Below are 26,024 nucleotides of genomic sequence, written 5' to 3' on the forward strand. Positions count from 1 at the left end.
TAGAGTGATATCAGTGTTATGTTGTGCACAGAAATAATCGCAACTTTTCAGCAACAGAACCCTGATTCGTTTCACGGGTCTCTAAACTGGTTTAGCATTAATATGAAGATGAATTGTATTTGAAACAATCGTTTTTGTTGTATATCCTGTTGTGGATGCGTAAACTGTGTTATTTTATGCCTTTTTATTATTATAAACACACTTATTGTTTATACACAAGTAACCAAACATAGGAGGCGCAGAAAGTGTTCGTGCGTCTACTTTAATGGTCAGTTGTGTAGCCTTTCAGGTGAATTACTTGGCGCAATCTCTCCTCCTAGCCCTCCATGATCGTTTGACAGTACTCAACTGGTATTTTCTTCCATTCTTCTTTACAGAAGGCTTCCAACTCTTGCAAGTATTTCGGATGATGATGATGAACCCTGGTCTTCAACTCATGCCAAATGTTTTCAATTAGGTTGAGATCAGGTAACTGTGATGGCTACTTCAGAATGCTTATATGGTTCCTCTGCAACCAGGATTGTACATATTTTGATGTGTGTTTAGGGTCATTGTCGTGCTGGAAGATCCAACGACGCCCAAGCCTCAAGTTCCAAGCACCATTCTTGATATAAGTGCCTAATATATCAACGTACTCTTCTTTTTTCATGATTCCGTTGACGCGGTGAAAGCTACCTACACCAGAAGAGCTAAAGGAACCCCATACCATGATTGAGTCACCTCCATGTTTAACTGTAGGGACAGTGTTCTTTGGAATATTTCGTTCCCCCTTCTTACCGAAAATATAGCGAACATCATTGTGGCCGAAAAGCTCGATTTTAGACTCGTCTGACCAAAGAATACTCTTCCAATAGGTAAATGGTTTATCTACATGCTTTCTTGCATACCTCAATCGTGCTTCTAAATGAACAGACTTTAAATATGGAGTTCTACGAGGACGGCATGCTTTGAACCCAGAAGAGCGTAACATATTCGTAACTGTAGAGGTCCTTACTTCAACCCCAGTTTCCCTTATCAGTTTCTGTATGTCATTACGTGTTAAACGAGGGTTCCTACTAACTTTTTTGAGAACCTTCCTCTTGGTTCTCTCTAGAATTTTGGTGAGGCGTCCGGAACGAGGGAGGTGAGCAGTTGATTCTGTAAGCTTAAACTTGGCAATTATGTTTTGAACAGCAGATTTTGGCATATTAAGTTGTGTTGCAATACCGGAAAGACATACACGAGACTTGTATTTTACAATAATTCGGTTTTTTAACTCACTGGACAGTTGTTTCCTGTTCGCCATGATGACCAAGCAGATAATGACGGAGACGGCGCTAAGTTGCCGGAAGTACATTTTTTGCTGCCTAAATTCCAATAATTATGAACCCAGTGTCTAGTTCTGGAATGGTATAATGTAGTTTATTCGCCAAACTAAACAAAATTTTTACGAGAATATTAGTTTTTTCACACGTTCTGAGAGGAATAAAAAATGCTATCAAAGTGGAAATCGACTGTTCATAGTTCACCTCTAGAGAAAAGCTGGTTATCAGTTCATGAGAGTGGGAATCCTTGTGTCACTTCCAAACTGGTTTTTAAGTTATGAGAATCGAACGTTCATAGTTCACTTCTAGAGAAAAGCTGGCTATCAGTTCATGAGAGTGGGGATCCTTGTGTCACTTCCAAACTGTTTTTAAGTTATGAGAATCGAATGTTCACGTGTCACTTCCAAAACAAACTGTTTTTTAAGTTATGAGAATCGAATGTTCACGTGTCACTTCCAGAACAAACTGGTTTTTTTAAGTTATGAGAGTCGAATGTTCATATGTAACTTCTACAAGAAAATCGTTTCCAAGTTATGAGAGTCTGGTGTTCATATGTCACTTCCAGAACAAATATAGACACACACAGAGATACATGCGTAGATAGATAAAACACACATAAAAAACACAGTGTATCCTATAAAAAACGAAACAAAGAAACCTCTCAGTTACAGTAAAAAAATAACAACTTAGACTTATCGGACAATTAAAAGACTTACCGGTCATATATCAAACAATAGCTATCTTTTCAGTTTTGTTCCATTATGAAGCCGTGCAGTTCAAAAAATACAAATTTATTCTACATTCTTTAAAGTTAAATTCCACACATGTTGATGAGTAGTCTGTAATGAGATATTTGTGAGTCCAAGTAAACTAAAAAAATTAAATTGTTTCTTTTTATTGACAAAAATTATCTAGAATCTATTGTTCGGGATCAGTCCGTACAACAATTACCACTTGCAACATGTTACCAACAGCAAGTTACACCATTAAACAATAAAACAGTTTTATATAACATACTGAAGTTTCTTACACTTGTGTAAAGAGGTCGCTACTGAAAACATAATGTTTAAAATGATGATTTAAGTATTTTGTTGAGAAATAGGCACGAATATTCACGAATATTGGAATCTAACTAGAATCGTTCTAATGCTATTACACTGACATTTTGTAAGTTACGTTTCACGGTGCTAATCGACAACAGAATCAGCTATATTAAGGTTAAAAGTTATTAATACACCAAGTAATCTATAAACATTCAAAGAATAATGTATCTATTTGAGTGTGTCACAGTCTACGTTAGCCGTTCCTAATTTATCAGTGTAAGGCCAGAGAGAAGGCGGCTAGTCATCACCACACACCGTCAGCTCTTGCTTTACTCTTTTATGGTTATGGAGCTCGACTTGTAATCTGAGGATCCCCGGTTCGAATCCCCAATCACACCAAACACACTCGCCCTTTCAGCCTTGGGGGCGTTATAAAGTGGCGATCAATCCCACTATTCTTTGGTAAGAGTGTAGCCTAAGAGTTGGCGGTATGTGGCAATGACTAGCTGCCTTCTCTCTAGTCTTACACTGCTAAATCAAGAATTTAGCTAGCGCAGATAGCTCTTGTGTGGCTTTGCGCAAAATTAAAAAAACTAAAAAACTATAGGTGTTGTTTTATTTTATTGGTATAAGCGATACAAACAATTTAATGGGATATTTGCATTGTGCCTACGCAGAGATCGTGTTGCTATTTTATTTTTTAAAAGAAGTAAAATAAAAATTTTAATTTTAAAGCCTTTGATATCACTGCTGAACCAACAAGAACAGTGACATTATTAGACGTGTTTGTTGCTCGTAGTTATAAATTCCACTCAGACAATAATTAAACTAGAAGTTGATAGTCGTAAAGTTTTTTTTCGACCTTGTCCGAAGATCCTTTAAAGATGAATAGGAGATAAAAGTCACTTGTACTTTCTCTTTTCTTTAAGGTATAGTTTTAAAAACCGAATTTAATCTTTAACTAGTTGCAATACATGCGTGGGAAAACAAATTATTATATAACTAAAACTTTCAAAACTCTAAAGAATATTAGGTGCCAAATTACTGGAAATTGTGTCATTAAGAGTATTACTTCCAATTATTGGAATATGTTTCGTTATGAGTATTACGTCCAGTTGTTGGAATATGTCTCGTTAAGAGTATTACGTCCAGTTGTTGGAATCTGTCTCACTGCAGTTCTTCTGTCCAATTGTTGGAATCTGCCTCGTTAAGAGTAACGCGTCCAATTGTTGGAATCTGCCTCGTTAAGAGTATTACGTCCAATTGTTGAAATCTGTCTCGTTAAGATTATTGCGTCCAATTGTTGGAATCTGTCTTACTGCAGTTCTTCTGTCCAATTGTTGGAATTTGCCTCATTAAAAGTATTTTGTCCAATTGTTGAAATCTGCCTCGTTAAGAGTATTACGTCCAATTGTTGGAATCTGCCTCATTAAAAGTATTTTGTCCAATTGTTGAAATCTGCCTCGTTAAGAGTATTGCGTCCAATTGTTGGAATCTGTCTCGTTAAGAGTGTTACGTCCAATTGATGGAATCTGTCTTACTGCAGTTCTTATGTCCAATTGTTGGAATTGACATCATCAGAGTTTTACGTCATGTATGTCAACGGTTCTGTTTTTCAGACTGATTTTATCGTTGTCACTATTACCTACAAATATATATATATATAACATGTTTAATTAGTTGATCCTTTGCTAGAGGGAAGGGGGAGGCAAAGTGTATTGCAGAAAGTAACAAAGAGGAACGACCTAAAAGGTTTGAGAAACACTGTTTCTGTGTACATTTCATATTGTAACAAATGAAGGTAGGAAAATATAGTTTGATTACTGTTATTCAAAATATTTTACGTTTTATGTTTTTTTTTTTAAAGCGAGGTGTTTCTCTCGTCTACAAAAAAAAAAAAAAATAATTCGGTCTCTTATACTCTCTGTCAGTTTTAAAACTATGGAAGCTAACGTGAACTGAATATTTTTGTGAGTTAATGGAAAACAGAATTTAAAATGGAATAAATAAATATGAGTTTTCTGTGTAGAGTTCTTCAGTAAAGCAGGAAACGACTCGCCACTTCTTGAGATCATATAAAATTTACAAAATCAAAATTGATGCATTTCTGCGGCTTGAGCTAGACATGTAATTTTAAAGTTCAGAAACAGATTGTATGTTCCAAGTTCTAAGATCTGACACGTTTTCCATCTTTTTAAATGAAAGTAACTCGTCAGTGGATAAATTCGGTGTGAAACAGACACAGAAAGTCTGTCAGTCTTTTAAGTCTGAGCACGAAAACGTTTCAACCAATGTGAACCGAAATGTTTGAAATCAAAACGAAACGCACTTTCCAAGGAAGGCAGCATTCCTAATACACCATAGGCCTAGATAACGTCTGTAATTTTCACATTCAGTCTTAAAGAAGGGTGTCTCAGAAGGTTTTAAAACGACATAGGAATAAACTGGGGAATTTGTCAGGCTTTAATGGGATCAGTGAAATGTTATGGCTCAGAAGTTTGAAACGAAACGGAAACTAACTCTTAATATCGTTTTGTTGTACTGATAACATTTCTTTGACTAAGGTAGTTCGCATTGGTCACCAGGAAAGGTGAAAACAATTCTAATGATATCATAGCTTTTAGGTATGCTTGAGAGACATGAAATGATATCAAAGCTATTTAATATTATACAAGAGTTGTGCTTTTTTGTGATCGAACTATAAGTTGAGGCAATCCCAAAACCCTGCGCCAAGGGTCTCCAAAGAATTAATAGTTGTGAAAGTTTTAAAATTATAGAACTCTTCGCCTGTTTAAAATGACGATTTCTGTTAATTACCTGTTTTATTGTACAGGGAAAAAAATTAAAATAAGGATTATTATATTGAAATGAACAGACAGACACACTCGTAACCGTGTTCTGATGAGCAGACAGACTCACTTGTGATCGTGTTCTGATGAACAGACAGACACACTCGTGACCGTGTTCTGATGAACAGACAGACACACACGTGGACTTCTGATGAACAGACAGACACACTCGTGACTGTGTTCTGATGAGCAGACAGACACACTCGTGACCTTTTTTTGATGAGCAGACAGACACAATCGTGACCGTGTTCTGATGAGCAGACAGACACACTCGTGACCGTGTTCTGATGAACAGACAGACACACTCGTGACCGTAGTGAGTGAATCTCTCGAAGGAAAAACCAGCAAGAACTAGATTTTTATAGAAATTGGAGCACACTTTAATACAATTCTAACATCATATACACTTCTATTGTTTTATAAATGTACATTAGGCTTAATTTCTATATGCCTATCAATAAGGCATTGTAATTATAAAACCAACTAATTACAGATTTTATTTTGATGTTTTTATTGTCTTATAACTCCCCAAATTTTATTATGTTAAAAAAAACAAACACGACATAAATGCTCCAGAAATATGTTACGACACAATAGATCAATAGAGGGCGTTTGTTTCCAGCGTGTAGCAAGATCTTAAATCCCAACTGTCATCTGGTTCAAACCAGTCTTGGTTTATTCCTGACAAGCTTGTGAACGCTTACACAACGACAGAGTCGGTAGTCGAGGTAACATCACGACGATAACTTGATCTGTAATTTCTGCAAAAGCTGGTGGCTCTCCTGTTACGTCTTTATTTTTTTGGCTGTTTGCCATCCATGAAATTTATATACGGGCAGATATACATATATTGTGTAGTAGGCGCATAAAGACAGGTGGACTGAATCCACAATGTGCAAAGCTCGATCAATTTGGAAAGTCGTGAGAGAAAACTCGTGCTAAAACTAACATGGTGATAACAAAAGGTGAGTTATGAAACTACGATGCTTGTTTTAATGTGATAGTGACGTCGAACAACATTAATAAAAGCAAGTCTCTTCGTAATGCTTGTTTGTTTTTGAATTTCGCGCAAAGCTACACGAGGGCTGGCTATCTGCTCTAGCCGTACCTAAACTTAGCAGTGTAAGGCTAGACGGAAGACAGCTAGTCATCACCACCTATTGCCAACCTTTCAGCTATTCTTTTACCAACAAATAGTGGGATTAATCGTAACATTATAACGCCCCCACGGCAGAAAGGGCGGGTATATATGATGCGACGGGGATTCGAACCCGCGACCCTATTCGTAATGACAAACACGAACTACCCTGCTATTCTAATCAGTTTATTTTCTGTGTGCGTATGACAAGAGATATAATTTCTACTAGATAATTTGTTGAGGTTCACTTGCTTTGATTGCACTATTTATTTCCTCAGATCAGCTATACATATCTCGAGTTCAAGGTTTATAACCCTAAAACCCGTGTTTCGATACTCGTTGTAGACACAACACATGTTGCTCATTGTGCACATTTCTGTTTACAAACAAACCGTTGAATATTTATTTTTTGTTACGACCAGAGTTGCACAGGAATTTTCTAACATGTCTCACGTAACTCAGAATATTCGAGTTATTCGAGCCGTTTTGAGATTTCATCCAGTATGTTTTAGTACATAATTCACACTATCAGGGATTCGTGCTGATAGTCTAAGCGACACCTGACGTTGATACAGTCACTGTGTAAGCCACGTTACTAATTGAGAGGTATCTGATACTCTGTAATTCAGCTGGGGTCTTTAGCTGGTTATAGCCAATAAAGAATCAGTGAGACACGAACAATGAATAACATATTTGTTTCAATCTAGTCATATCTGTGCAAACGCTTCTTGATTTGTACAATTAACTGAAAAGCAGCTGTCAACTGGAAGCTTCGAGATCATGTTTTAAAGCTGGTTTAGGAGGATAAAAAAGGTATATAAAAATATTTCTTCCAACAGGTTGTCATGTAGTTCTGACACTTCGAAACGTTGTATTCAAATGTGCTCCCAAACAGATGATGTTGTTTGTGCAGGATCATGTAAGTGTCACAGATTGTTTGTGCAGAAACGGGTAAGAATCACAGAATAATAGCATTCAAGTTATTGGTGGAATCTTCTAAGGTAATGTTACAGTCTTACAAAACTAAGTGTAAAGACCTGAACCCAGAATTACTGGGTGAAATCGTTCGTTTCTAATAACAACAGCAAACACAAGAGAAGCAGTAACTAAGTTTTAATATAAACCTATCACACAGACTTAATTTTAACATAAACGTATAATACAGGATTAGTTTTAATATAGACCTATCATACAAGATTAGTTTTAACATAAACCTATCATACAGGATTAGTTTTAATATAAACCTATCATACAGGATTAGTTTTAATATAAACCTATCGTACAGAATTAGTTTTAATATAAACCTATCGCACAGTCTTAGTTTTAACATAAAGCTATCATACAAGATTAGTTTTAACATAAACCTATCACACAAGATTAGTTTTAACATAAACCTATCATACAGGATTAGTTTTAACATAAACCTATCATACAAGATTAATTTTAATATAAACCTATCATACAGGATTAGTTTCAATATAAACCTGTCATACAGAATTAGTTTTAATATAAACCTATCACACAGGATTAGTTTTAATATAAACCTATCATACAAGGTTATTTTTAACATAAACCTTCGTTTATGTCTGCGCTAATAACTGGGTTTTGATATTCATGGTGGGCAGAGTACAAATAGCAGATGTGCAGCCTTGTACTTAACTACAAACAACCAAACATAAATAACTAGTTTTAATATAAAATCATACAACATTCGTTTAACTATAAACATGGTTTATAATCCACTAAGAGACAGATGATCAATTTATTAAAGACTAGTTGTTAATTTACTAAAATCTGGTCGTCCATTTCGTAACGTTTAGTCATTAATTTGATTGTTATTCTACGAAAGACTGGTCGTTAATCTACTAAAGTTTGGCCGTTAGTCTACCAAAGTACGGTCGTTAATATGCTAAAGTCTGGTTGTTAGTTAATATGTGGTCCTTAATCTACTAAAATCTAGTGGTTAGTCTACTAAAGACCAGAATGGTCCTGGTAAAATGTTAGAAAATCACTACGTGGTCCATGCAATTGACGAGACACATTTTTACTTATATAATATATGCAAGTATTCCTAGATGATCTATCCATCTGATTCGTGTGTTTTGCCGTTTCACATTTACTGAGATCTGTGAGAGGAAGTTTGCATTACATTAACATGAGAGCTTTAAGAAAGCAGACGTATGCGCCATGAGGTATCGTCTAGTTGATTTTTCTTAGTAGTTTTCTTCACCAGGGGGAGCTACAATTCATCCAGTTACGTCTTCATGCCATATAATGCCAATTATTTGATATTTACTTTTTACATCAATACCTCACTCGTTGCTAAACAGTTTCCTTGATAATTCTCAATTATATATCAGAACATTCGGAGAAGATGGAATTGGATGAATTAATTTTAGTCGCACACCTGTAGTTACCTTTATAAGCTGAGACTAATCTGGTAAACAGTGTTTAAAAACTGTACCGGTAATATACAACCTTGTTTCTTCTCACGCATGCTCAATCCAAATTTGTGCTTAACTTCTAAATTTTGAATATTTGAGTATCCATCTCCGTGTAATGCAGAACAGCCCTAAACAGATTTGTACGTGAAATACTCTTTTCAACTATCGTTCAATTAAGCGTCAGCTACTGTGTAAACACGACCTCGGCATAGAATACCGGTTCACAAGTAAAAAGATCATCATTTTCATTTATTAATAAAGAAATTAATAAATGTGTTTGACGTCTTGAAAGGCGCGAGGAGTCTATGAAATACACACTTACGTTCCCAGCTCTTGCTTTCTATACATTCACGGGAACAATTAGAGCTCGTATCCTAGCAACAACTGGTTATAACGGAACTGGAACAGCTGGAAAAATGGCGAACAATCAGGACTCGTATCCTAGCAAGAACTAATGATAACGAAACTGGAACAGATGGAAAAACGGCAAACAATCAGGACTCGTATCCTAGCAAGAACTAATGATAACGAAACTGGAACAGATGGAAAAACGGCAAACAATCAGGACTCGTATCCTAGCAACAATTAATCATAACGAAACTAGAACAGCTGGAGGAGCGGCAAACAACCAGAGCTCGTATCCTAGCAACAACTAATGATAACAAAACTAGAACAGCTGGAGGAACGGAAAACAACCAGAGCTCGTATCCTAGCAACAACTAATGAAAAGGGAACTGGAACAGCTGGAGGAATGGCGAACAATCAGGGCTCGTATCCTAGCAACAACTAATGATAACGGTACTAGAACAGCTGGAAAAACTACGAACAATCAGGATTTGTATCCTAGCAACAACTAATGATAAGGGAACTGGAACAGCTGGAGGAACGGCGAACAATCAGCGCTCGTATCCTAGCAACAACTGATGATAACAGAACTGGAACAGCTGGAGGAACGGCGAACAACCAGAGTTCGTATCCTAACAAAAAATAATATAACAGATAATAGACTGGTAACCTAATTTATCAAAGGCAGACCACCACACATACACAGACAGTGGCTTCTTATACTTTGTGTTTTTCAAGCAAACGGTTTTGACATTTTCCTACTGATATATTCAATGCGTGTGACATATTAATGTGTTATTCAATTTCGCCGTCTTTCACCTGTGGTATTTAAACTAATATCTCACACTTTCCCTCTTTCTACCTTGTTGTTAGTTTCAGGAAATAAAAAAAAATATTAAACTGAGTCTTAACAATGAAATAATTAATTAAGATGCGTCCATTTGTAATAAGTCGTACAAATTAGTTTGTGGGTTATTGTACATTATATGGCTTCAGTCTGGTTCTACAAATTAGTTTGTGGGTTATTGTATATTATATGGCTTCAGTCTGGTCGTACAAGTTAATTTGTGGGTTATTGTACATTATATGGCTTCAGTCTGATCGTACAAGTTAATTTGCGAGTTATTGTACATTATATGGCTTCAGTCTGATCGTACAAGTTAATTTGCGAGTTATTGTACATTATATGGCTTCAGTCTGGTCGTACAAGTTAGTTTGTAAGTTATTATATATTCTATGACTTCGGTCAGGTCGTACAAATCGATTTTCTCAAGAGAGGATCGGTCACAATGTTGATGAATGTTCGCCACCCTATAAAGTAACTTATGAAAAAAAAACACATCAACATTAAACAAGTTATACTGAGCTGTCGTGAAAGGCTCGTGCAAATAATATGCAAGTGAAACGTGACGATCAAATATATACACGTGTTCTGGTAAACGTGTCTGTGTATTTGTCAAATGTCATTGAGTCATCGTGTAAAAAAAAAAAAAAACTCACAAACTCTTGTGTCCCTTCGGTAAGGACTGGAGTAAATGGGAATACAGATAAAAATAAAGTGTGCTGACTGAGTTTCGAGTTTACATTTTCAGTTAGAGGTACGTACGTGTTGGTTAGCTCACTAATGGTTCATCTTTGTTAACCTGAGAAAAGGGGAACCCAAGGTTTGTGTTCTCTAAAACAAAACTAGTTGGCATCTGCTGAAGACGTGTGGGAACCAGAGTTTTCGTTCAAATTCCTGAGACCGAATGGTTCCCTTCTCAGTGAATGTAGTATGGAGATTATATAAGGCAAAGATAGAATAACTAGAGGTTTCTGTTTTTCTCATTCACTTCTATTGATTCGTATAGTTGGGTGGGATGAGGGTGGAACTACCTCTTCATGGGCGTTTAGAAGAAAGATAAGATATTCTTCAATGAGGTGAAGAGTAGAAAACCAGCTACAGTCAGATTGTACAAGTTAAGTTAACTGTTATCTCTTCTGTGATTATGGTGACTATTATTTACTCTATGATTATAGTGGGTGTCTGTATTGTGTTAACAGATAATTCTTTCAAGTTGTTACTGAACGTCTTAGAAAAAAATAATTTCACATAAAAACTCATCTTTCGTTCCTAAATATGTCCCCGCTGGGACAACGGTAAGTCTGAGGACTTATAATGCTAGCATCAGAGGTTCGATTCCCCTCGGTGGATACACACGCACAAACACACTTCGTCCTTAAAGAACACACAGTCTTCGGTGGATTTAAATCTATTTTAACTATCTCACTTGTGACTCAGTTTTCATTTTCTCTTCTTGTATTAGTACATTCGAATTGATTGTACATATACTTGCGTTGTGATTACAAATATTGTTTGGTTATCCCAGATTAATGATTACGGAATTTTGAATATTCTGAAACGTCTAATGAATACTTCCTGTTATTATGTTTCTCTTTTGTTTATCAACGTCCACATTGTGTTTTAATTGTTTGCCCCAAACTCAGTATCATCATCCCATTCTAAAGTATTGCTCCAAACATAGACGACTCGACACTGTTTTACTTTCACGCGTATGTATGCAGTTAGATATTTATGGGCAAAACATTCCACTTTAATTGCAGTTTAAATTTGACTGTAAAATATTTGTAAGAAAAAATAATATTTGTTAATATATGAAAACTTGTCTGTCATATAATTCAGCATTATAACGGTATCTATTTTAAAGATTATTTATTACTTGTCATCCGTTGTGAAGGTTCAGTTGATTGAAATAAGGATCTCTGCTAATATTAATCTTTCACGTCATTAAATGTTGAACACTTTTATTGATGTTTATTTCTACAACTAATAAATATAATTTTCCTGATTTATTACTAGTACTTATATAAAAAAAACTTTTATGTGCGCTAAACAGTGTCTAATATTTTCGCACTTTTTTCTAATAACATCTTTCACTGATTACTGTTGAGACTAAAATGAAATGGGAAAATAATAATTTACTTTGAGTCGTGAGTTCTCGTGAGCTAATCCCAACCAATCACAGTGAATATTTTACGCACTATTTTGAAGGAAAACAAACGTATTGGTGTTTCAGCAACATCTTCCGCATGTGAGAATATGATTGGTGTATTACGTTAAAGAACATTGCACGTGTTACATTCAAAGTCTTTTACTCTATTACGTCAGACTCTAACAAGTTTATACGTTTATTTTAGTACCTACGGTTGTTTCATTAGAGTTGTTTTTTTTTGCGTGTTGCGCATGTTGTTGACTGAGTATTGAGCAAGTCCCACCTGTTCTCGAAACTTGTAGAATGTTCTTGAGCGTGAGAATCAACAATTTGTTTTACAAAAACGGGCTAGAATATTGTTGAAACGTCGAGAAACTCGCCTAATTCTTATGTAAAAACCGACGTGCTGAGACACAAAGATTATTATTAATAAGCTACAGTCAGTATGCCATTGGCCCTATAATTCTGACAAACGTCTATTAATTTGAAAACTACAGAATTTGACCAGGAACATTTGTAAATTTCGAACATTGCAAACCGTTCAACTTCAGTGAATTACTTCGGACGTTAGAATTTCTAGAAGGACATTAAATATCTTCGTCGGTAAAATCAGCGGTGTGTGGCCAATCAAGGGAGCTAGCTTACGCGAGGCGTAACAATATCAACTCAGAATTAATTCGCTCATCGTGGACCTGGATCGTCGATAAAATATTCAGTTCTAGACCAGATAGAAGACTCAATATAGTTTATAAGTTTATAAAACTATTGTATATAAACCATCATTTGTAATAATTATTAGTAATAACCCTTATTATATATTGTATTGTTTTTATGTTTGTATATTAAAATACATTTGTGTTAAAAAGGCAATTGTGTGTATCAATCTTTTTGGCAAATAATATAAATTTTATACGTATTAACATTTGATTAACTACTAAATTCAAATTTCCGGTTACTTGAGATAGTAATACATTAACATACGTATTATAATAAACGGGAGACTCGTCCAAAATAAAGTATAATACGTAACACTTGAAATTTCAAACACTATGTAACACGTAACATCGTATTGAGCTGCTGCTTGAAGTGAGCGTAATAAGTGTTACAAATGCTTCCGAATTACCGTGTATGTTTATTTATTATGAAAGTTTTTACAGTGAGCCTTTTAATATCATAACTATATTAAAATAGATTTCTGTCTCTGCGAGTTTTTACGCTAAGCTTTCTTTAATGTTATAACTATACTACAATATATGTTTATCTCCTCGTGCAGGTTTTACGTTAAGCCTGTTATAGCTATATTACAGTAGATGTTTATCTTATTGTGACCCTTTTAACGTTAAGCCTGTCATAGCTATATTACAGTAGATGTTTATTGTATGTGACACTTTTAACGTTAAGTCTGTCATAGCTATATTACAGTAGATGTTTATCTTATTGTGACACTTTTAATGTGACGCCTGTTAGAGATATATTACAGTAGATGTTTATCGTACGTGTCAGTTTTAACGTTAAGCCCGTCATAGCTATGTTACAGTAGATATTTATCTTATTGTGATAGTTATAACGTTAAGTCTACCATAGCTATATTACAGTACATGTTTATCATACGTGACACTTTTAATATTAAGCCTGTCATAGCTATATTACAGTAGATGTTTATCTTATTGTGACACTTTTAATGTTACGCCTGTCATAGCTATATTACAGTAGATGTTTATCGTATGTGACAGTTTTAACGTTAAGCCTGTCATAGCTATATTACAGCAAATGTTTATCTTATTGTGACAGTTTTAATGTTAAGCCTGTCATAGCTATATTAAAGTAGATGTTTATCTTATTGTGACAGTTTTAACGTTAAGCCTGTCTTAGCTATATTACAGTAGATGTTTAACGTATGTGATATTTTTTCAGCTTAGCCTGTCATAGCTATATTACAGTAGATGTTTATCGTATGTGACAGTTTTAACGTTAAGCCTGTCATAGCTATATTACAGCAAATGTTTATCTTATTGTGACAGTTTTAATGTTAAGCCTGTCATAGCTATATTAAAGTAGATGTTTATCTTATTGTGACAGTTTTAACGTTAAGCCTGTCTTAGCTATATTACAGTAGATGCTTATCGTATGTGACAGTTTTTCAGCTAAGCCTGTTATAGCTATATTACAGTAGATGCTTATCGTATGTGATATTTTTTCAGCTTAGCCTGTTATAGTTATATTACAGTAGATGTTTAATATATTGAGAGTGAAGTACATGATGTGTAAGCTTCGTTTGTAAAAATGCTTTGAAACAAAAACATAATAAAAACCTACCCTGTGCGATAAGTATGTGGACTAAAAATACATATATCGGCTTTGAAATCGTGTTATTAAACGAAGTGAATTAAAGGGAATCATTTTTGGTAAATTACTTACATGATCTAACCAGCTGTAATCACAAGTCGTGTCCTTCTCTCTGATGTCGAAACTGATTGGGCTTCGACATCCATTACTCGTAACTCTCTTGTCAAACTGTATATACGTGTACTCCATCCACAGTTTTTTATTTTCCTCCTTAAGTATAAGTTTCCTTGAACCTATACTGATATATATTTACTTTTCAGCATGTTGTTATTCGATAGGACCAGCTGCATACAATAGAATAGTTAGAAAGATACTATTAACGTTAATTTTTAACACTTTCTACCCTTTTATAAAATCGTTCCTTCGTTTTCTCGCAGTGTCCTTCAACGTCTATATGATAAACCTATTTCATCTCCTTCATTATTTATTCATGGGGTGGGAAAGTAGAATAATGAAAGAGTATTCTCTTAGTGTAATTAACTTTAACGTTATATTTACTCTCTTGAAATAGCAACTGTTAAACGCTTTTAGTAATTTTTCCCAGACTCTTGCAGCCTGAGGTTTCAGGTTCTCTGGGCATTTCTTAAAACTTTTACGTTTCGCAGAAGTGTTAGTTATATATATGTAGAATAAGTCAGCGTCTTAGATGTTTTCACAGATGATTCACGAAACAAGAAAAACCAACATATCTTCAACAGAACCGTCCTCTTGTGTTTTATCTTAGTTTGACGCTCGTGAATACCGTGTATATCGCTGTTTAAGCACATAACATTGTTTGTTTGTTTGTTTGTTTTTTGGAATTTCGCACAAAGCTACTCGAGGGCTATCTGTGCTAGCCGTCCCTAATTTAGCAGTGTAAGACTAGAGGGAAGGCAGCTAGTCATCACCACCCACCGCCAACTCTTGGGCTACTCTTTTACCAACGAAAAGTGGGATTGACCGTCACATTATAACGCCCCCGCGAACCCGCGATCCTCGGATTAGGAGTGGCGCGCCTTACGCGCTTGGCCATGCCGGGCCTAAGCACATAACAAAATTGAAGCTTTGACTGTAGCATGAACCATTACGTGTTTCCGTTTCCGAGTTATTTTGAAGCAATTCACACGTACCGAGTCAAAACAGTGTCAAAAATAATTCATTTTAAGCAGAACACATTATTAAAGGATATGTGGCGACAGCTTGGTTTAAATACCCTTTTAAAATGTATTTTAACGTAAACACAATGAGCTCTTTGTACTAGTATTTATCAACATGATTAAGCCTCGTCATGTAAGTGTTTTACTACATGATAGGGCTTACAAAGTTATTACAGTACGTTTACGAATGGGGCTTTTTAACTACATGCATAAATACTGATATTGTAAACTTGATAGCTTCTTACCTTATGCACAAATGAGATGAGCTGTCAGACAACCTCGAGGATTTAGGTGTAGCTGTCAATAATTATAAATACTGACTAGCTGATGGGCGGCAGGACCCATTGCCACCAGTTCTTCACCTATATACTGGAACCAAGGGCTACTGGTTAACATGCCCGTAAATTTGAAGATCTATGGTTCGCATGCCGTTGCAAAAAAATTGAGCTCCGCACTTTGGCGCCAGAAGTGTGTTATAAAAGTGACAGTCAAACCTCACGGTTTAAATGAATGGTGGTTGACTACCCGTACCCGATAAATAGAAACAGTCAAACCAAAACAATTCTTACAGTGAATAATACAATTCATTATCACTTTTATATCTATTTCATAGTATCGAAACTTAGACCTTCGGATCCGCAGACCAAAATGTTAATAACTGGACCACGCTCACCCTATACAGAAGAAAAAATAAAGTTTTAAGCTGTGCACATAAAGATCGCAAGCACAAATTACTATATTTTTACGTTTAAAGTGGGATAATAATTCACTAAAGCCATCTAGCGTCAGTGAAACAAACCTGCTATAAAGGACTTTGGGTTAAAGAGTTTACCATAAATCTGAAACCGGAATTCGATCTCTCCAGTCGGCATAGTTTGTCCAATTAGTCCGTTGTGCTTAGTGCTTAACAACAAACAAAATAAGATGTATAGTAAGATAAAACATTGAAACATTTAAGGGTCAAATATACTACATTTCTAGCTTGGTAAGACTAATTTATGACACGTTCTTTAACCCTGGCTGTAATTCCTGCCAGACTGAAGGTTCAAACGTATTGAGGTTAATATACTATTATTTATTATTACAAAATATGCAAGAGTTTTTCTCCTCAAAAGCAAAGACTTTTGAAATTTCTTAATTCACCGTATCAGTCTTTTCGTTTCATTTTACCTATGAACATAAAACGTGTTTCAATTTGCTTATAGAATTGATTATACAGCTCGTGTCATTTTCGCTACAATATGGCCTCATAACCAGAGGCCCGGCATGGTCAGGTGGGTTAAGGCGTTCGACTCGTAATCTGAGGGTCGCGGGTTCGAATCCCCGCCGCACCAAACATGCTCGCCTTTTCAGCCTTGGGAGGGTTATAATGTAACGGTCAATCACACTATTTGTTGGTAAAAGAGTAGCCCAAGAATTGGCGATGGGTGGTGATGACTAGCTGTCTTTCCTCTAGTCCAGGGGTCACCAAACTACGGCCCTCGAGATCACTTTGTCCGGCCCGCCAGCAGCTAGCCGCTTGGAAATAAAAAGTGACATTTCATCAAATGTCCGACTGTCATAACAAAATAAATCACATCGATGGTCGCTTTAGGCTGGCAAACACAAGACGTTATGATAAAAAGAAACAAGGCTGCCACGAGCATTTTTAACCAATAGGAAAATTCCTCTTTCGTCCTTGCTGCCCGTTTATTCATATCGAGGCACGTATCTATGAAAACATTAGGATTTCGAAAACAAGTACAGACGTAACTCTCGTCCTATCGACTCGTCTTGTAAATTTAGCGGCCTAGAGTTACCGCTTCGGCAAGCTCATTTCTCTTAGTAGTCAGGTTATGCGCTTTTCGTAACTCGTTCTTAGGTAAGTGTCGTGGCAAACGTACGTTTCAATATATTTTGTTTGTGTGTTCTTGGACCAGTACAATACTTTTCTCACAGCGTTCTGTGTTTTTCATTTTCAGATCCTGTTGTTTTTCACCCATCGTTATGGCTGCTTTTAAAACAAGAAAAGTGGACTCTGAGTGTCGTGCTTTCAATGAAGAATGGGGAGAAAAGTACTTCTTTATGGAAACAAAAAACCAGACAGTTACTTGTGTGATATGCACCGAAAGTGTTGCCGTTTTGAAAGAGTACAATCTTCGGCGTCACTATAAAACAAAATATTTATCAACATATTTGAAATTTTTAGGAAAGTTCCGTTCTGAGAAATTTGAATCCGTGAAACATGTTTTTGAATCTCAAAATACTCTCTTTACGAGAAAGTTTGCTGAAAATAAATCTGTCACTCGTACAAGTTACAATATAGTGCATAGGATGGCGGAGCGAGGAAAACCTTTTACTGACGGCAACTTCATCAAAGAGTGTATGATGGAAGCAGCAAATGAACTGTGTCCTGAAAAAGACAATTTCTCTGAAAGTATCAGACTTTCAGCAACTTCAGTTGTACGGAGAGCAGAAGAACTTGGAGAGAACATCGCATTACAGATACGCCAAAAAGCTAGAAACTTCCTATGGTATTCTTTGGCACTGGATGAGTCTACCGATCTCTCGAGCACGTCACAACTTCTTGTGTTCATTCGTGGAGTTAATTTGGACTTTCAGATCACGGAAGAGTTGGCATCAATTTGCAGCATGCACGAAAGAACAACTGGATAAGACATTTTCATGGAAGGGCATAAAACTTTGTAAGACTATAACCTTCAGTGGAATCAACTTAGAGTTGTAACAGTTGATGGGGGCTGATCAGGAAAAAGTTGGAAGATCTTCAACTCCCAAGCGCTCTGTTCATACACTGCATCATACGTCAGCAAGCACTCTGTGAAAACGACTCAGATATTTCTTGCGTACTGAAACCAGTAATTTCTGCAGTGAACTTCATTTGGGGTCATGCACTTAATCATCGCCAGTTCAAGGTGTTTCTTGAAGAAATTGATTCGGATTTCTGTGACTTACCTTATCACACGGCAGTGAGGTGGCTCAGCTGCGGTAAAGTCTTGTCTCGTTTTTATAAGCTGAGAAGAGAAATAGATATATTTCTTATCGAGAAATATAGAGCCGATCGATCCACTTCTGTCGGATCCAACCTGGTTGTCAAAGCTGTCATGTTTGGTTGACATCACATCCCACATGAATGAATTTAACTTGAAACTTCAGGGGAAGAATAACCTTGTCTGTGATCTCTATAGAATCATTAAAGGATTTCGGAGAAAGCTGTCATTGTTTGAAGCACATTTGGAAGGAGGAAACCTCTCTCATTTTCAGTATTTCAATGAGTTTCATGCTGGAATCACAGAAGATGTCAACCTGGAGTTTCAGAAAAAGATTATTGGTGATTTAAATAAACATTTTTAGATATTTCCGGATCTCGACAGAATCGAAAGTGACATTCTCCTTTTTCAGAATCCTTTCGATTGTGTCATCGATTTGCAAGGAAATGACTGGTTGAAAGCAAAACACAGAGAGGGGCAACTTATTGAATTTGACAGCTGCATACCTGAAGATGATTTTCCAAAGCTGAAGCAGTTTGCATCTGGCATGGCATCAATGTTCGGAACAACTTATGTCTGTAAACAAACATTTTCAAAAATGAAGTATGTGAAGTCGGTACATCGATCAAGGTTGACTGATGAACATTTGAAAGCAATTCTAATGATTGGATGCAGCAATTCAAAACCGAACATTGAAGATATTTTGAAAGCCAAACGCCAATTTCATAAATCTCACTAACTTTTTTGTGGCTCAGTGTAATTCAGATATTGACTCACTATATGCGATGTGACAATTGTTTTTGCTAATGTCACCTTCTTTGATAATCTTTTGGTAAATAAAAATGTTGGTTGTATTTCTGTTTGTTTTTTATTATATGTGTGTATTGCATGCTACTCCCACAAGGCTAATGTGGCATCCTAAACTTAGTGCTAAGTCTCTTACAAAGAGCTTTCGTTTTAGCTTATGAGTATTGAACATAATGATCATGTGGCCCATGTTTCTCATTCCCCAGGTAATCTGGTCCCCTGTGAAAAAGTTTGGTGACCCCTGCTCTAGTCTTACACTGCTAAATTAGAGACAGCTAGTGCAGATAGCCCTCCAGTAGCTTTGCGCGAAATTCAAAACAAACAAATCCTAATACTTTTTTATATAAGTACTGAATATTGTTGTGCTATAACCTATTTATACGTACTGGATATTGTTGTATTATACAGTATTATATAATAACTGGATATTGTTGTGTCATTACCTGTTATATAATAACTGGATATTGTTGTGTCATTACCTATTATATAATAACTGGATATTGTTGTCTTATAAACTATTATCTAGTGGTTGGAGTATTTGTTTCCTTGACGTAAGTTGTATAAATTCGTAATTATTATTAAAAGTTTATCTTAGAACATAGAAATCTGCTGCTGCTTTACGTAATTCTATAAAAAACACACACAAAAAAACTCATAAAAACTGCAAGACACGAAATGTGAAGCCGTAGATTTGTACTTATCTCATCATGAACCTCCATACCATATCTGGTGAAGATTTAGTCACAGGAGATGAAGTAGTGGTAAAAACACACACAAAAAGCTGTAAAACACAAAATGCAAGTATGAAAGAAATTGTATGTACACGCCACATGGACCCATTGAACCTCCACACCAATTTTGGTGAAGATCCATCGACACCCTGCAAAGTAGTTACATGGATATAATAAATCTCCACACAAATTTTGATGAATACCCATCCACACCCTGCGAAGCATTAGCATGAACCTAATGAACCTTCAGATCAATTTTGGTGGAGATCCATTCCCACCCTGCGAAGCATTAGCATGAACCTAATGAACCTTCAGATCAATTTTGGTGGAGATCCATCCACACCCTGCGAAGTAATTACATGGACATACAAGAGACAGCACTATTATATATACATATATAAGTATTAGATATTGATATTTGATAAATTGTTGTATAAGTACTGGATATTGTTGTGTTATACACCATTGTATAAGTTCTGGATATTGTTGTCTTATAAATTATTATTCATCCTTCGATTTTATCGAAATGTCATGTGCTAAACAGCAATCTTCGTTTACGTCTGTTGCCGACACTCATGTTTAATTAATTATCTTTAGATTCACGATTAATTAGTTTATAGAGAGAACAGTTTAGTTGCTGTTGAAACTTAACTTAAAACTTTCTCTTTCATTCAGTTTCATTAATCACAAACTCCAGTCTATCAACATTCATTAATAATCGAAGATGACTTGACTGGCTTTATTAAATTTTAGTACAAAGAAAGCGGCCTCTGAAACGTGAAATTTCATTTGTAGCAGAATTTTGGGTTGGAATTCTAACAGTTTTGCTCCACGTTCTTCGCACCGCCTGGTGACGGTTACTGTTTAGTTCTGTGGTACAAATTCTTAGTATATGACGAACGTTTGAGTTCAGTCTTTAAAGATGTTTCCGTAATTAAAAAATAAGAAACGAATCGAAAAAATGTTTGTTTTATACTTTATTTAAGGTAGCTCTTCTATATCGGTTTACAGCATTAATATCCGGGGTTCGATCCCACCTGGTGGACAGAGTGCAGATAGTTTGTTGTTTTGCCTTGTTCTAAAACAAGTAAGTTCTCGTATGAATTATAAGAGATATAATGGATCTTGAACCAAAGAAACTAAAGCAAGTCCTACTATACAGAGGCGGGCCCCGGCATGGCCTGGTGGCTGTGGCGCTCGACTCCCAATCTGAGACTCGCAACTTGTGGATTTGAATCGCCGTCCGAACAAATATTCTCGCCCATACAGCCATGGGGGCGTATAATGTGACAATTAATCCCACTATTCGTTGATAAAAGAGTAGCTCATGAACTGGCGGTGGGTGGTGATGACTGTCTCTCTTTCCCCTAGTCTTTCATTCCTAAATTAAGGACGGCCAGTCCTCATGTATCTTTGCACAAAATTCAAACTAAACACACTTTCTCCATATATTACTTTTCATATTTGTCACTGTATATAAATATATATATATTGTATTTTTTCTATATATCTGTATTACTTTTTATATTTCTCTCTCTATATATATATATGTTTCTCTCTCCATATACATCGTCAGATTTCAGTGCTCTCTATGTCAGAACTCAAGAGCAACATACAGTATCACTTGGGACAGTTTGGTGAGCAAGGTTGAAATATTAAGTAATGACTTTTGGTTCAGTTTGTTTCTCTTAACATTTTTAAACATTTTTGATTACTACTCTGTAATAACAGAGCAACAGTCAGTTTTGTCAATATTTCACACAAGTCTTTACATGAGAATGTATGATATCTATTTCAAAACTACCTATCGGTACAACTGTTGGCCAGACAAAGTGAAACCAGTCAATAACACACACCCTCTACTCAAAAGATTGACTGTTACTCTTATAACGCACGAACACCATAAATTGCGAGAAATCGTCTCTGGTATTGGACACTTCACCACTCACGCTAAGAGATTGACTGTTACTCTTATAACGCACGCACAGCTTAAATTGCGAGAGATATTTTGTGGTATTTCTTGGATTCGAACGTTGGTCGACAGCTCCGTAATCCAGCTCTGTAACACAGAGCCAACCCGTGCCTCAATACGGGTTAATAAAGGTCTTTAATTTTTTATTTTGCAATTCTAAATATCAACTACTTCGTTAAGCCTAATCACCCCTTCGTTTTTGTGTTGTTAACTTAACGCAAAACACAATTATTGTATTGTTCGAAATTACTTCATTTTAAATGTATACCATGAAAACTAAATTCTACTTTCCTATAACAAGTAACCGATGTATCACTGGTGTATGGAGATTAATGGTGACGCCACTATTTCAGAAGAACCAGAACTACAACAGATGTTTCTTTTCCTTAAACTATGCCCCCCAGTGTCTCAGTGGTATGTCTGTGGACTTACAATACTAAAAAACGGATTTCGATACCCGTGGTGGGCAGAGCACAGATAGCCTGTTGTGTAGCTTTGTGCTTAATTCAAAACAACAACAACAACCTTAAACTACATATAGATGTTGATAGTTGTGAAGTTACATAATGGACTGTTCTATGTACTAATAGGAATCGAAACAGGGATATTATTAACCCTACTGTTAATTTTGAATTTATTTCTTATATTATCAAATTAAACATCAACATAAGTAATGTGATTTTTATCGGGTTTTTTTATTATTATTACGTTATTAACAACATACACACACTCTTCAGTGGAGAAACAGCAAGTTTACGTAACTGAGAACTAAAGTTTAGGGTACAATTCCTCACAGTGGACAAAGCACAAAGAACAAACTGTGTGGCTTTGCGCAAACCAAAAGAAAAACTTTATCAGTTTTTATTCTGTTAACGATTAATACGTTTTAAGCACATGTGGGAATCTTAGACTTTGAAAAATGAATCTTATCAAATATCAAAAGGAAAATAAAAAAACCGACATATTCTAAATTTTTAAACGGTTAGTTTTTTAGTGTATTTCTTTTATCAGGGATTCTTCTTTTCTTTCAGTTACTCATAATTGTTTTCTTCTAGCATGATCCTATTACTGACATCCCTACCGTCCAGTCTGTATAGTTCCGATTAAGTGGTCACTACCATGATTGTGAGGTCAGAAGATGATGCTATTGAACTGAGTAACGAGGAGTCTGTGATAACAGCTGGCCGAATTATTGAGGCGGTGGTCATCTTGCTTGTATGTCTGTTGGTGATTGGATCCAACGTGATGGCTCTGGCCACTATACTGACCTCACCTGCCCAGAAAGAAGCCATGGATTACTATATTCTGTCTCTGATTACTGCCGACCTTCTCTGTGGGGTTTTGATCATCCCATTGTCCGTGTATCCGGCTATCATGAGAGAGTGGATATACGGAGATTTTTTGTGCAGGGTAACTGGCTTCGTGGAATTGACATTGTGGAGTGTGACCACCTACACTTTCATGTGGATCGCCGTGGATCGATACCTGGCCATTCGAAAACCCCTTCGCTACGACACCATCCAGACAAAGACACGATGCCAATGTTGGATGGTGTTTACTTGGCTAACATCCATCTTTCTGTGTTGTCCGCCGCTTCTAGGATTACCCAAAGGTCTCTTCTATCGCGATGGACTTGTTTGTCTACTTGAGCTCAGTAATATGTTACCATACAGCACAACGTTGGCAGTGCTTGTGCTGGTGCCTAGCATCACCACCATTGCCTACACTTACTTCTACATCTTCTCCACCATGCACAAAATGAGGCAGAGCATGAGTGAAGAAGAAAAGGAGTACGCCACGGCCATGAGCGAGAATCTCTCCAATCCAGACCATATGATGGCCTTGGTCCTGATCCTGGTGTTTGCAATTTCTTGGATTCCGTGGTTCTCTCTCCGAATCTACGAACAGGTGGCAACAGAGCCCGTGACATCCCACTATTTGCACTTCTGCCTGCTGTGGCTGGGGGTTCTTAACAGCATCTGGAAATCCATCATATATACCTTGATGAGCCCCAAGTTTCGGTGTAGTCTGAAGTTGCTATGTGCGTCCCTGTGCTGTCGCTGGAAGGCTCGACCTCAGTTGATCGTCTAAATGGTAAGATTCACTTAAATGCTATTGTTACATCTGAACCACTAGGAAGCATAATATGATTAATTTAAAAAAAGGATAGTTGATGTTATACTTTCAATAAAAAACAAACAAAAACTGGTAATAATAAATATCATTTTGATTCTACCAAAGTCTTCAAGAGCTAGTTGGCAAGTATTCAACTGTGACTGTGTTTTTAAGTGTAAAACTTGTATTTTGTGAGGACGGGGACCGCATTCAGGGTGATGGGTTAAAACTCATCTGTAAAACAGACTTTACAAGAGTTACAGCAGAACTGGTTTTGTTAACGAACAAATTTCTTGCAAGCACGATAAAGTACATATATAACGAACCCCATCGAAATAAACTCAACACGTTAAAGCAATTTGCCCAAGGCACGGATCTTAGTTCATAAATCACACTTGTGAAAATTATTGGTTTGTTTTCTTCTAAATTTCGCGCAAAGCTACCCGAGGGCTATCTGCGTAGCCGTCCCAATTTAGCAATATAAAACTAGAGGAAAGGCAGTTAGTCATCACCACCCACCGCCAATTCTTGGGCTACTCTTTTACCAACGAATAGTGGGATCGAGCGTCACATTATAACGCCCCCATGGCTGAAAGCGTGAGTATGTGAAAAGGAGATTTATTATATATATTAAATTTAAATGTTCTAATCATTATTCATTGGCCAAACTTTTAAAACAATAATAAAGTTAGATTGTGACAGACAGGTTAAAATTAGATGTCTTAAATATTGTTGACAGTTTTAGTACAGGTTAACTAATAATGTCTTAAATATTGTTGATAGTTTTAGTACAGGTTAACTAATAATGTGTTAAATATTGTTGATAGTTTTAGTACAGGTTAACTAATAATGTGTTATATATTGTTGATAGTTTTAGTGCAGGTTAACTGATAATGTCTTAAATATTGTTGAAGTAAAAACCAACATGTATATAGGTGTTGTTATCGTTCTATTTGAATGAAGATAAATATTTTATATCGACAGGAATATGTCTGTTAAGATAATAATAGTCGTCTATCCTAAGTTATGGACTTAACGAGGAAAACAAAAATTGAAATAAAATCTTTTCGAACTCCCCATGTCTCATTCATGGGGCATTGATTCGAGAAACGGGGAAAAAAATAACAACTGAGGATATGAGTCTTGGGCCTGAACATAAGGCCAATAATTTATTAGGAATAACTACTGAACACGAAGCTTGAGTTCTAACGTAATGCCAATAATTTATCGGGAGTAACGTACACTTTTATTTACAACATACTTTACATATTATTTGTGTTACAGATGTATAATGCTATTCTGTGATTTTTGTTTTATTTAATACGAGGTTACAGCATCGGTTAAAAGGTACTTCTCCAGATGCCACGAATAAGCAACACATTTCTAGACTGTCAAACTATCCTCCTAGTGGCACAGTGGTACATCTGCGATTTTCAAAAAAGGTCCTTGGAACCTGGTTTTAACAGTCATGATGCGCATAACACACATAACCCATTGTGTGGCTCAACAAACATTAAACACCATCAGATTTAGTACCCGAAACATTGGTTTCTTTCCGTTAAACTCGTACTTATAAACTGGAGTTCATGGTATTGGATTGTCTTATTTTCTGACAGGTTTCTCAATAGTAAGAACTTCGTTTATAACATAGTTAGTCAATATATATATATATATATACATATTACAGTTGTCATGGAGATAAAGATTTATCGTTCTATTAAACCCGTTAGAGGGCGGTATATAAAATAAGGAAATTATTTTGATGATACTTCATTAATCAGTAATATTAGTTATGACGTGACTCAGCGCATAGT

General features: G+C 36.0%; 1 protein-coding gene across 1 annotated transcript in view; it reads left to right on the forward strand.

Annotated features, from left to right (window-relative positions):
• The first annotated feature begins 5,879 nt into the window (after positions 1 to 5,879).
• Positions 5,880 to 26,024, forward strand: part of LOC143243822 (melatonin receptor pdcr-1-like) — a 33,395-nt gene continuing 13,250 nt past the window's right edge. Inside the window, exons 1-2 of the mRNA XM_076487502.1 lie at positions 5,880 to 6,161; positions 23,151 to 24,189. Of these exons, the coding sequence (XP_076343617.1) occupies positions 23,215 to 24,186 (972 nt within the window). The 5' untranslated portion in view covers positions 5,880 to 6,161; positions 23,151 to 23,214 and the 3' untranslated portion in view covers positions 24,187 to 24,189. The remainder of the gene's footprint in view (positions 6,162 to 23,150; positions 24,190 to 26,024) is intronic.

This window comes from Tachypleus tridentatus, chromosome 2, assembly GCF_004210375.1.
Source record: "Tachypleus tridentatus isolate NWPU-2018 chromosome 2, ASM421037v1, whole genome shotgun sequence".
NCBI lineage: Eukaryota > Metazoa > Arthropoda > Merostomata > Xiphosura > Limulidae > Tachypleus > Tachypleus tridentatus.